Source organism: Euwallacea fornicatus, chromosome 15 (assembly GCF_040115645.1).
Source record: "Euwallacea fornicatus isolate EFF26 chromosome 15, ASM4011564v1, whole genome shotgun sequence".
Taxonomy (NCBI): Eukaryota; Metazoa; Arthropoda; class Insecta; order Coleoptera; family Curculionidae; genus Euwallacea; species Euwallacea fornicatus.
In genome coordinates this window covers 1,978,940-1,992,591 of record NC_089555.1, presented here as the reverse complement: position 1 = coordinate 1,992,591, position 13,652 = coordinate 1,978,940, and the positions used below count along the sequence as shown (strand labels likewise).

The window sequence follows — 13,652 nt, the reverse complement described above, 5'->3', positions numbered from 1 at the left end:
TTAGGCAGAGATACAAAATTCGGAATTTTCGCTTACTTTGAGTCTGGATGAACGCGTGATACAATTCCCTGCACAACAACGGGTCTGGCAAGTCCCTGAGAAACTCTTTCAGCAGATTGGCCACGTCGTGGGGACACTGACTGTCGTCTATGGTGGTTTCTTTACCACAATCAAAATCGTCTCTCAACTGGAAATTGATTGTGAAATAGTGATGCTGATGATGTAAGTCGCTCGAGACTAACCTGCCTCAACCGCTTCTTTGAGGCGCTGACCCTAAAAATACCGAAGGTGTGCAGTCCGTGATGCTCCAAATGTCTTATGCACTCCCCAAGGATGTTCGGGACAGCTGTGTCCTCCTCGGACACTGTCCCAGGTATATCGGCGGCCGAAGAGCAGGATAGAGTGTCCAGCAGGCCGGGCACCGATCCAAGGATCCTCTCCCTGCCCATGAGGCTCTCGCAGGAATCAGTCTGGAAGCAAGCTCGTTTGTATATTGATGACGCCCGTGTCATGCCCGATAAAAATATCGTCAAGGTATTAACCTCGGTTATAATTGTTATGTCTTTCTTATTTTTAGATACATTTCAACTAGACAAACTGGCCACAAAAAAACCTGTTGCTAGAAGCTCACTGGTAGTGATGGTCACCGATGGGTCGCTCGAAGCGAGTCGAATTAGAAACCTATTAGAAACTCGTTTTCATTTTGCTCGCAGTTGCAAACAGCTGCCGCTAATCCAGTTCGCGGGCTCTAAAAGTCATAGAAGAACTTGCAACTATGCGTAATTTGATCAGTTTAAATATTTTCGTTTTGACGTAGAAGCGGTTAAATTCCTTCGCACTATTATCATTAGCCCAAATTCAAAATTGGAAATGTTTGAATAGAAGCCAAAACAATGAAACTGAATGAATTCGGAGCGCAAATGTACGCGGGGAAAGAATTCCTAATTTGCCGATTTATCCTGATTCTGAAGCAAAGGCCTCTCGCCGTAATGCTAAAATTTTCCTAATTGGCGCTGAAAGTGGCGCAAATGCACTAAAAGCCACGTCATCTACAATGTAGACAACGTTTTACGTAGTTTACATTGTAGAAATTACGTAATTGATTATGTGGAGGAAGAGCAGCGGAATTTCCCGGTCAGGGGTTTTTCTCACGGGTGGCGGGGCGACGGTTAAAGATTCCGTGCAGGGGCTAAGGCCGGCCCCGCTCGCAGGGGATCTATCGCAAAACCCTCATTGCCGTGCTCAAAAACGTGCATGTTCACTTTAGCGAGCTTCAGCGTAATATTCGCGAAAACCCATAATAATGTGAATTAACGCACATGAAGGCGACTATAAAGCTTCGTCTAGCGGAAATGGATATTTTCAATAGCAACGAAGCTACGGGCCTCTAGAGTAGAATTAAATTTTTCGCATTTCCTCCAATAATTCTCGATGGCGGCGGAGTATTCGATTGGATTCTATCAAACTGCAATAAAAATTTCTTTAAATAAAACGTTTTGAGGGGCGTCGATCCGTTTAGCCGAAAGCGAACATCAAAAACAACGTGCACGTCGCCACGGCTTTGCTCCCCGTCAAGATTGGGGCCCAAAGTGGCCACTTTAACTCTTTTGCTTAATACTTGGATAAGTTTCATTTAAATGTTAATATCCAGAACTTAAAGCAGGCGAAGTTTTCGGCGCTTCTACCAGACGCGCGCGAGAGAAATTCCGACTTTTTGCCTCGCTTAATGTGTCTTCAGGTAATCGCTTTAAAGCACGCGAATTTTGACGAGAATCCCAAAAAGTTCCTAAAAAAAATCCACAGAAGATTATGTGGAAAGATAGAGTTAATATAACAGGGATGAACTAGCTGAGCGTAGAGCGGGGGCCAAAAGTAGGGAAACTTATTATTTCTTAAGCAACATGACAACAACGTTATTATTTAAAATCTTGCTGTGCTCAAACTTCATACGGTATAGATCGAGAAAGTATTTCTTGAAAATATTCGTGGTACGTTGGCCATTTGGGCTTTTTTAGAAATAAGACGTAAATTGGGTCGGTCAAAAGTACGGAAACTAAAAGCAAAATGGGTTCTATTTCGTTTTACTTTGACTCGAATAGATCTGTTTGTGGCGAATGTCTTCGAGTGCTACGGGCAACAAAAAGTATTTTTCATCGGGCTTCAGAAATAAAATAATAGAGCTGCAAAAGGCAGGAGCAACGCAAATTTGCCCAAGTCGAAATTGAAACATTTTAAAGGGGTCTATTTCAAAAAAAAATTCAAAAACACAATCGAAGAGGCTCAACTGCGTTTGACTTGGAGCCAGGAAGACCTACAGTGTGAACTAAAAGAGCAGAAAAAAATTATGAAACGACTTCCGTTGGCAGATCCAAGGAAGTCTACTGAAATCGCTAGAGAAATGAGCGATATGGGCATTTTGGTATCGTCACAAACTGTCGAGCGACGTCGACATGCTCAGGGATTGTTTGGAAGAATTGCAGCAAAAAAATCTTTAATTTGATTAAAGAATCGAATGGCGCGACTTCAATTTGCACGTGAACATCTATCCTGGTCACCAGCCAAATGACACACTGTTCTTTTTAGTGTTGAAAGTAAGTTCCAGCCATTTGGAAGTGATGACAAAAAATATGCCAGAAGACCAAAAAGTGAAATATATGATTGTAAATATCACATACCTACTATAAAACGCGGAGGGGGCAGCGTAATAGTGTGGGGTTGCTTTCGAGACCTTCGGTACCGGGCCGATAATTCAAATCAAAGGTATTATACAGGGTGAGTCGGCAGGATCGTGCCAAACTTCAGGAGCGTGTTGTACATGAAAAATAAATATAAAAAAACTCAAATGTTGTTATCTGATTTTCGTTTGTTTACAAGTTATAGCGTAAATAAAATTAAAACATAAAATTGAAAACATTTATAAATTTCATAAGAAATTCCATAAATTAACGTTTGGATATCGTAGTAAATGTTCAAAAATATCGCCATTAACTTCTAAACATTTTCGGCTTCGTCTATGAAGAGCATTCGTTGCGCTCCTGATTGTTTCATGTCTTTCTTTGATAGCAGCTTCAGCATTTCTAATGCGTCGAATTAGTGCATCTTGAGTGTCCACTTTTACTCTGTACACTTCAGTTTTAAACCAACCCCACAAACAATAGTCTAGTGATGCGAGGTCTGGAGACCTTGGAGGCCAACTAATAGGGCCACCACGATCAATCCAACGTCCAGGAAAGGTACGTTTATGGTAAATAGAATCCTAGTTAAAAAAATGTATTTACGCTATAACTTGTAAACAAACGAAAATCGGATAACAACATTTGAGTTTTTTTACATTTATTTTTCAAGTACAACACGTTCCTGAAGTTTGGCACGATCCTCCCGACTCACCCTGTAGATCGTTTCGTCTGTCGAGACGTGTTGAAAAATAATATATACGTTGCCTTATGTTGAAGAAGAAATGCTGTTGCTATGGGTTTTTGCAGCAAGATAATGAGCCTTAGCACAATCCGTATTTAGTTAACAATTGGTTAAATCAAAATGCTGCCCCTCTAATGGATTGACCGTCCCAGTCACCAGATCTAAATCCCATAGAGAATTTCTCGGAGCATTTGGATCGACAAGTGCATCGAAACAAGGTTAGTAGCGTTAATGAAGTATTCAATAGTGTATATTAGATGAAAAATTGAAAAATATCTCTGTGCAATATTGAGCTTTTCTAGTGGATTCTATGTCACGACGATGTGCAACGGTCATTAAGGCAAAAGTTATTAAAAAAAAAAGAGTGCGACTATTTTAGTTTCCATACTTTTGATCGGCAGTTTTTCGTTGAAGAGTAATAGAGGCAATGTGGAGCGTTTTGTTATTTAGTATTGTTTGACATTGTCTTTTCCATCAAATGTTAATTGCTTTCTTTCGATGCGACAAAACTTGAAAATTTTAAAATAAGTAAAGTTTCCATACTTTTCGCCACCACTGTACATTTGGAATTTTTCTTATAACGAATATCATGTATATTTTGCGTATACCGGACGAACATTGGTGTCCCAGTTTCCCGTTACGCAATGACACTTCTGAAAATATCCCACATAGTCATGTAACCAACACTGTTAAAACCAGCACGTTTCGAAACGAAATCCAGTTTGATTTGACAAGTGGACTCAAGAATGACGTCAAAGCTACAAGATGAAGCAAGCAGCGACACGTCAGCAAATTAAGTAACCGAACATCATGGAGTTTTCTGGATGTCTAATTCGGTTACTTTTATTCAATTCTGCCATGCAAATGACAGGATTACGCGGATTCTTACGTAGCATAATGTTTCTCCATAATCGAGTGTTTGTCGGAGGGCTTGGGAAGTTTCCGCGTTGGGATCAGCGTGAATGAAGCCAAAATGAGTGGAGATAAATTCCTGCAAAAACTCTCCGTTTGTCGACGATTTCGAAATTCGAAAGCTCGGGACGAGAGAACATTTGGACCACTATAAAATACAAATTAAATTTTTAAACAGGCCACTAAAATTTCGGATCGTGTTTTTTCACAAAATAAATAAGACGTCCGATAATAGAACGAGAATTATTTTAAAATCCATGCAGGAATTTTTCCAGATTTTGGTCAGGAAGGAACGTCTTGCGCAGTAAAAACTCACCGACAAATCTTATGGCTCAGATTGCCTAAACTTTCAGCGAAATGGCAACCCCGCGACTGACGTTCTTTTTTATACGTGACACGTCATTCTTTGACAGCTTCGCTGGCAACTAAGGGAACAACGTTGCCGATGCAACGAGAGGAAATTGCGGCATGAGCACAACTAAGGGCTGCAGATGACGAGGACGGTACCTACCTCATCTCCTCTGAGCGAGTCAATAAACGAGTTGTAACTCGATCTAGATCGGTAACAACTCACCGACAAATCTTATGGCTCAAACCGTCTACACTGTCGATGAAATGGCAAACTCGCCATTGACGTTTTCTTATGTGACACATCACTCTTTGATAATTTTGTCGGCAGATAAGGCAACAACGTTGCCGATGCAACGAGAAAAAACTGAGACTTGGGGACAATTCGGGGTCGCAGCTGGCCCAGGGTAGTACCTACCTCATCTCCTCTGGTCGAATCAATAAGCGAACTAAAACTGGATCTAGATCCATGCCTGGCAATGTTCGTCCTCTCTTCTGGAGAACTGACCAAGTCCGTCCTGCCTGCACTTCGAAGCCTGTCATTTTCCACGCATTGCGTTAAAGGAATGCCGAACACTAGACCTCCACTTGGATTGTGGCCATCTGGAATTTCAGTTACATCTCAAGAACAATGTTTTAATGAAAGGGAACTTGTTGAGAAATATGTAACAAGCTGTGTGCCACAGCGCACTTCTTGCACACAGGCCGACCCGGATAACGATGCACTTTACAGGGATCTCGTAAACTATAAGAGATAAGGAGATGGTTAAATTGCAGAAAAATTGCGCCTTTCTGCGTTCCACCAAATCGTATTTTCAAATTTGAAAAATTCCGAATGGATCCGAAGACATTTGAGAAAAACCGATATATCGCGATTTTTATTGTTTTGCGATTTTATTAAAAAATATATTTTAGAATAAATTTAATACTCTCGTTGCCACTTTTTCGCATCTACAAGATGATGTTTTCATGTTTTCGATCCGACGTTTCGTTTCCTCGAAACCATCATTAATTTTGTTTTAATAGTCAACAAATTTTAGTTTACGCTCAGTAAATTCTACTTCTTTTCTGAATCCAACGATATATATGATACTTCCGGTTTATTGAATGGTTTAGTCCAAGAAATCTGATCTTCCGTTTTCTAACATAACCTAATTTTCATTTGACATCATGAGAGGGCTTTGAAGTAATTTGTCTAGATCTGTCACCTAGTTACCGTCAATACTTGTCAATTACGTATATTTAAGTATTGTTACTTAATAATCGTCCATTGTTGTCATATTTTCGTGCAGTAAAATTTAATGCACTGGAAGATTATTCCAAAAAAGGGGAATTTGATGTGCTTTGTCGTTATACTAAAAATCATAAAAAATTATTGCTAAACCGAGATGCAACATTTTCAAAAATATCCCGAACAACGTCAACTCAACTGGTTGATTTTTAAGCGATTAATTACAAATTTAAACAAATATGGTTCGTTTAATAAACCGTTATGGCCTCGCCAAAGAAAATTTTAAACTTGAACAGGAAACTGCTGTTTTGCTTGCGGCAGAAAAAAATAATAACGGAAGTTTTTGAAGTATTGAAAATGATCGTGCTGTTGCTAAAACGGTAGCAAAGAGAATTCCTCGTAAACAAAGATACCACACTTATAAGTATCAAAGCTCTCAAAGTTCGTTTCCTGGGGACTTTGAGCGTAGAAGAAACTTTTGCGAACGGTTTAGGTGACAATGTCACGAAGATTATCATTTCTCTTATCAAATTTTGTCGACGCACCAGGGTTATTGCTCAAAAAATGGCATTTTTAATGGAAAAAAATTATCAACATCGGGCAACGAAAAATTAAAATCACACTCGAACATCCAGATATCAACAGCGTTTGGGATTTAATGTGCGGCACGGTATTGGCGGAACACGAAATATTGGATCCATAATTCATGAGGTAACTATAAATTCGGAAAGGTATGGACAGTTTTTAGAAACTAAACAAAAAATAAAAAAGAAAAAGAGGATATTCTGAACGACCCTCCTTTAGCAGTAACCCGTAACATGTGGTTCCACCAAGATCGGACTCCCCATAACTCTAGACGTAGTAATAGTGAATATTTAAGAGGCCGGCTTCAAAATAATTTACTTTCTACTAAGGGTACCGTAAACCGGCCTCCGCGATGTCCCGATAATGCACCAATTGACTTTTTCTTCTGGGTATTGTCTAAAAATGAAATTTGCCGTAAGACGTTCGAAAACTATGTATTGGAGGTTGCAGGTCGACTTGCAATACAGAAAACAACTCCGGTAGATGCTAAACAGCGTTATGGAGGAAATTGTTTAGCGCTGTTATTTGCGTTTGCCTAATGAAAGCGGAATATTTGAACATAAAAAATATTCTTAAATGGTTTTTTTATGGTTTTTTGTCGTTCACCAAGTGGAAGATCTGAACAAGTTACTTTTAAAGCTACTCACAGTGCCGAATAAAAGCCATGCGATGTTGGAAAGTGGAAAATAAGATTTTGGGAATAAATTCTAAGTATGGCATATCGTTGGGTTCAGGAAAAAAATTCAATTTACCGAGCGTGAAGTAAAATTTGTCGACTAATAAAAAAAAAATAACAATAAAGTTGATGATGGTTTCGGAAACCTGAAAACAACGTCTTGAAGAGGGGAAAAAGTGACGATATCGGAATTGTTCGAATTGGAAAAACGTGATTTTGCCGGACACAGAAAGGCGCAACTTTTCCCCGATTTAATCACGTCACTACCTCGCGCCGCTTACGAGATCCATGGGGAACGCACTCTCATCCGGGACAGCCTGTATTTTCTGGATGCGATTGCACCCGTTGGAGTAACACGAGCCGACAGTCTGGAAAGTATTTGTCAGTTGCATGGACAAGGATAAAAATACAATGCATTCATACGTGTACGACCAATGCCAATAAAAATTGCGGAAAATAACACGCGGTTTTGTTTTAGGCAGCTATTTTGTTATATTTCGGACCGATGCTGGCAAATTAAATTGCTCGAATTTCTCTGGAGACGAAATTAATGTTACCTGCACAGTTTTTGATGCACACAATCGAGATATTCTAGGAATGCTAATAAATACATATTTAAATTGACGTCAAGAGCTCTCCCTCGAGCTAATTGATAGGTACACATGTTATGCTGTTTTGGAGGAAATTAAATTTATTCCGATAAGTGAAATTTTTCAATTCGTGCATCACGTTAGAGAGCTCTTTATTTTAGAGCCCTCACGAAGCTCCGACGGTCGCTAAGCGGAAATATGCCTCGCTCTTTCTAATGTTTTCGGAGCTTCTATGAATTGTGCTGCTATTAACCTGAGAGAAAGCTATTTGAAATATTTCCCGTCTAATCGCCAGGAAAACAAATAAACAGTGCGAATATTGGCAATTGAAAGGCCACGGTTTAATTATACATTACTAGCGTGGAGTACTCAATACTAACACGAAAATACTGGTAATTGTTTCTTTATGGTGTCACGGTCTGAGCGACCGCAAAAATATGCCGCGCTATTTTCGACCTGCAAAATATTTTCGCAGTCTACCTGCGAAAAGTCACATGTTGCACTCGTTCACGTTTGACAAGAATGACAGCACGAATTCCTACTCGCCCGATCAAGAAATACCCCCCCTCACCTTTATCCAAATCCTTCCTGCCGCTGTCGAAGATGCTGGTGGTAAAGGACTTCTTCTTCAGCCCGTAAGGCCGGCGCTTCTTCGCGGGGACCGAGCCGACGTTTTCTGCAAATTCACCGCTGATTTAGAAACTTCACGTAAATTTAGCTTAGGGTACCTGTAGGAACTTTAACGGTCACGCCCAGGTTCAGGGCCTGCAGCTTCGCAATGGCAACTTTCTGAAGGACCTTCCTCTCCACCTCGGTTAAATGCAATAAATTGGTGTCTTGGAGGATCACCTGTCGGCCCGAGACGCTGTTCCACACACAATTACCCTGGATCAGAGGAAAAGTTGCTGTAAAAGTTGAGACATATCTTTTCCGATCGAAATCTCCATAGACCCAACAAATGTTGATGGGGCCGTTTTGGGGCGTGGCGCTGTCTACGCGTGATATGTGATTAGAATAGGGACGTCGCTGGCATTTCTTAAAACTCGGAAGAGGAGATTTTTTACTTTGCTTGGGGGTTGTCTAAAGGGCTGAGGAGGGAAAGAGGTTTTACTCCTTAAATTTAAGGCCAAATTAATTAAAAAATAATTTATTTTATATTTTCGCGGCTCATTTTTGTTTGAAAAAAACTTTCTCTACAACCTATTTATATTATCCCGTAGAACCCACAAAAATCCCTCATTTCTCTCATTCAAAAGAAGCTAAGAACGAGTACATTTCACCTCAGGTGTCAGAAGAAATCAAATTTCAAATTTATGCGTGAAAGTTCCGCATTTTCCGTCAGATTTCAAACTTTCGAACCCTTCGCTTAGTTGCACCTCCATCTTTTACCTCCTCTTTCGCAGACGGATCCATCACTATCTCACGACATTTTCAATAATAGTCACTGCCACTGTTAGTAATTAAACAGAAATTAAAAATAAATCGTTTGTTTCCGAGAATACTGAAACTCAAGAGCCGACGACTATTTATATCTGAAACACATTGTACGTGTACCAGTTTCCCTTTTCTTTTTTTTAATTTCCAAAAATTATTCAGTATCAAACAATAAATAATCGCACAAGGGCATTAATGAGAGTGGTTAATTAACGAGACATAAATGTAGCGAACGCGTTAATAAAGTCAAGATTATTAATCGCCCATTAATATATCTGTAGGAAAAATGGCATTTGTCAACGTCAAAACTTTTGTGGGTATTTGACATTGACATGCATGAGATATAAAAATATTCTATCTACTACCGCACTTGATTGTTCATCGAACTGCGTTCGTTGACATTCGGTCCACCGCAATCATCGTGCGATGTAAAGCTTTATTTAACGCACTCGTTAGGTAAATGACTCTTGAATCTAATCCGCTCTAGTGCTATAACGAGGGCCTCACCCGATTGGTCCAACTGCAAGGTGTCTGAGCAGGCCTTGTCTGGCTCTTGGACCTCGACCGAAAGATCTTCTTCGCCAGACTCCCCTGTTGCATCACACTCGACGATGATTTACTCTTCTGCATGGCTGTGGCTGTTACCGCTGCAACAAAGAAACCCTCAATCAATGTATATATGCAACTCAGAAACATGCTGAAAAAGGACAAAATGTTGTTTAACGAACCTTTATCTTTGTTGCCGTGATGCAACAAGTGGCTCAAGAACCCGTGGCTCCCAGATTTAACACTGGGGGGGCTGCTGGGGCTACTTTTGGACTCGACAATCCCAATGTCAATGCTGCTTCTCGCACTGGACACTCTGCTATCATCGGAAACGTCGTAGACCTCAGTAAATTTGAGGTCTTTATACGTGAGTATCCACTCATCATTGGTTTGACAGCCCTTATTCAACCCATCATCATCCCCTGGCTTGGTTATCTCGCCCTTGGCCTTGATATTGCGCAAGTTTCGATCATAGTTCACCCTCTTGAAACCTACAGCCTTCTCTGAGTCAACGCTCTTTTTCCTGGCCATCCTCAAATACCTTTTGATCGTGTCAGAAACGCTTTGAGATACATCGTCATGGTCCACGCTAGATCTTCTCCTGAACCGAAAGTCCCCTTCTTTGTCTCTCTTCTCCTCCTCCTCCTCTGCCTGTTTTTTTTTAAATTCGCTTTCGCATTGTACCAAAACTATCTCAGGCACGGGAAGAGTCTGAATCCCCCAATCCCGATAAGTGATCTCTAAAGTCTCACTCTCAACCTCAATCAAAGGAGGAGGGTGCTTGGGGGTGTAACCCCCCTTTTCTCTAAATCCTCCTCCCAAAATTGACCGGGAATTGAAGCCTCTGGTAGGCGACGAGTGATAATCCCCAGTAGCATTATACCCGGTCCCCCCTCTTCTCCCTCTAAACCCTTTAGCCCTCCTGAGGTCAAAATATAGCTTCTCCAAAGCTTTCCTGTCAGTCAAGAGGTCAGAAATGACCTTATCTCTGTTGCTGTATTGACCAAAGTACCTGGACAAGGTGTCAGTTCTTTGAGCGCTATCTCCTTGGAAGGTCACGTGGGGATGCAGAGACTGGTAGCTGGAATGAGGAGAGACACTGGGGGAATAGTCCCGGCTCGAAGGAGAGTTGTTGCGGCTGGAAACTATGTTCAAATGAGTTTGAAGCTTGTTGAATAGTTCCTCGTAATTGAAGTCCCGAGAGCCGGTCTTGAGGGATGTGGGAGTGTTCGAAAGCTTCAAATACTGCTCCAGCATTGCTGCCAGTTCGTTTTCATCGGAATGTGCCCGGTCGAGAGAAGCTTCAGAGGTGGATGGTTCGGTGCACAAAAAGTCCTCCCTCATCTTCTTCAAGTCGAATTTCCCCTGGATTTTCGGCTCCAAGAACATTAGGTCCTTAGGACGTTCAGGCCGCAAAACATCCACCTCTCCCTCGGACGCCGCCTTCCTGCAACTGCCCCCCTTCCTCAAAGCGTGCTTGCGCTTCTTCCTGAACCCCATTGCTCCGGGATACGAGTTTTTCCTCCATAGCAGGAATTTCGTCTCCTTTTTGCACAGCTCTTGAAAATGAGCCTCGATCTTGGGGATGTCCTCGACGCAGTTCTTCGCACCGTCGGGTATCAGCTTCCTGCCAGCATCCGCCATATATTTCCAGGTTTTCCTGGTGAGCAACCATCGTTCTCTGGGCTTTTTCCTGCGCACAGATCGGCCCATCGTCACGGAATATTCGGTGCTCTCGGTGGAGGCGCTCCTGCCGAAACTCTTCCTTTTGGAGCTGGCCCTTTCTGCCATTACAGAGTTTGCCTAGAAGGTCTGGCAGAAATGCATCGTGACGGATTTGCATAAGGTTCGTTTTTATTATGGGCTCGTGTGTCACCGCCAGTGGCAAACAATCGGATCAGATAAAAAGTGGATAATTTTTGGCAACACTCTTTAGATAGACGGGCGTAGGTTTTTCAGTAAGATTTTGGGCCGGTCAGCTGACAACGTGCTCGTCCGAAAGTAAATAGGCTATGACAGGTCAACTCGCATTATGGACAGTGTTTAGATGGGAATTATTTAGTACAATTCCCATGAGTGAATTTTGTGAATAAAGTCGGAGCGCGGTGTGCGACTATTGAGGGAACATTCACCGATTCACTGCTAATTTGTCCGCACTAAAAGACACCTACGGGCACTTCTGCCCCCGCGAGCGGGGGTCGTTTGCTCCCCTGTTTTTCTCGGCGTGAAAATTTGCACGGCCGACCGCCCGGCTGACTCAAAAAACTGCGAGACACCAACTTGGAAAAGTGGAATTACTTCGAAACAAAAATATCAGATTTTGGCAAGAGATACAGAGTAGTTTTCGCAATGTTGCCACGTAAAAATAGACGGAAATATTCAGCTTCGTCTAGAGAGAGAAAACGGCGTTGCAACCTCCAATCAACCACCCGTTATTCGTTTACCGTTGCAAAGGTGACCATGAAAATTTTGAGATAACCATAACAGGACCAGAAGCTGCAAGAGAATCAGCAGCCCTTCAGAGTCCGTCACGAATTTACTTTGCGGCGGGCAATATCCAATCTTAATATTTTATAAAGCAAAATAGCTCCGTGCCTGTTCGCTTCAATCTGAAAACCATTTCTCACGTGTGACGCCTCTGATTTATAAAAAAATATCTGGAGAATGCGAAGTCGAACTTTCCATTTGGTGCGTAAGAAGCTCATTTCACGATCAAGCATTCCTCAGATATTGGATTGGTTCAATAGGAGAGGCACCGCACGTATGGCTTCCCAGCTCGCCCGACTTGAACCCTTCGGATTATTTGTGTAGGGTCCGCCGGCAAAAAAAAAACCAGGATATAATTTTTGTTTTAATGTCTGTTGCATCGTACCAAAATTTTTAAATTAATAAAAACACATAATAAATTTTTCCATTTTATTCCTTCTCAGTTTTCCTAACTTCCTTGTTCACACAAACCGCCCAACTTATCTATTTAAACAAAACGTTGTTGCTAAGATAGACCGCAATTAACATCATAGCGATTACATCGAGCATATAGTACTTGCACAAGGGTAGGTGCAGCTCTGCCACCCTCGAATGAGGTACCTCCTTATGCCTAGCCGCATAATTAATCCGCTTGTGCTGTGGGTTTAAATGGACGATCCCTAGGGAGGTTTCACCTCGCCTCGGCTCTCCCTTTGCGCCTAAAAACAGCTGTAAACATTATCTTGATAAAAAAAATGAATTAACTAGATCTCACTTTGCATCTTCCATAACGAGTTTGAGACCCTTAGTAAGTCGTGTCGCAACCGCCACCCCTTTAGCTACTACCCTAACAGCGTTCATCTTATATTTTCCTATTATCAGAAGGGCCAATATTGTTGCCCCAAAATGTACAGTTTCGGTAGTCTTCAGCAGTTCCCCGTGGGAACTAAAAAGCTTGAAATTTTTGTGAGCCAAAATGGTTTGTTGCGGAAACCACTTTGAGTCAGGAAATTACTCAGGTGATTCTCCAAAGTCTCTCGTCCGACTTCCCCAAAATCTTCTTTTTCCGCTCTCCTAAGGTCTTCAGCAAAGACACCTTCATTTTGTTCGACATTATCAAGGGTTATATGTTAGACCTCAGACAACGCTAAATAATCCCTTCAAACACATTGTCCAGCAAATGATTTAAATTTTTAGGCAAATATTTGGGAGGATTCACATGAAACCCTCCAAAGTCCATCATATTGGACACATGAGGGACTCTCTCATGACTATTGGTCAGCGCTAAGGGCACATTATGCAACTATTCAACCTCCGGAGCATCAGGGAAATATTTATTCAGTAAGGCATTCTCCTTGGGGCAAAATAATTTGTAAAGCACCAGGTCATGCACAGAGCTAAACACAGCATTGCAGAGCCTCTGAAAAAAGTCGTTCCCTCGTTGAAG

The 13,652-nt window shown here is 41.6% G+C and overlaps 1 protein-coding gene across 2 annotated transcripts in view; it reads right to left on the bottom strand.

Moving 5' to 3' along the window:
• Window positions 1-13,652, bottom strand: part of RhoGAP102A (Rho GTPase activating protein at 102A) — a 33,079-nt gene that overhangs the window by 4,658 nt on the left and 14,769 nt on the right. Inside the window, exons 3-9 of one of the 2 annotated variants that reach the window (XM_066290574.1) lie at window positions 9,922-11,551; window positions 9,701-9,840; window positions 8,488-8,644; window positions 8,331-8,435; window positions 5,096-5,280; window positions 243-470; window positions 37-187 (exon numbers count right to left, since the gene is read on the bottom strand). In XM_066290574.1, the coding sequence (XP_066146671.1) occupies window positions 37-187; window positions 243-470; window positions 5,096-5,280; window positions 8,331-8,435; window positions 8,488-8,644; window positions 9,701-9,840; window positions 9,922-11,530 (2,575 nt within the window). In that variant the 5' untranslated portion in view covers window positions 11,531-11,551. Of the gene's footprint in view, window positions 1-36; window positions 188-242; window positions 471-5,095; window positions 5,281-8,330; window positions 8,436-8,487; window positions 8,645-9,700; window positions 9,841-9,921; window positions 12,108-13,652 lie in introns of those variants that run through there. The other variant, XM_066290575.1, reaches the window with a different exon arrangement.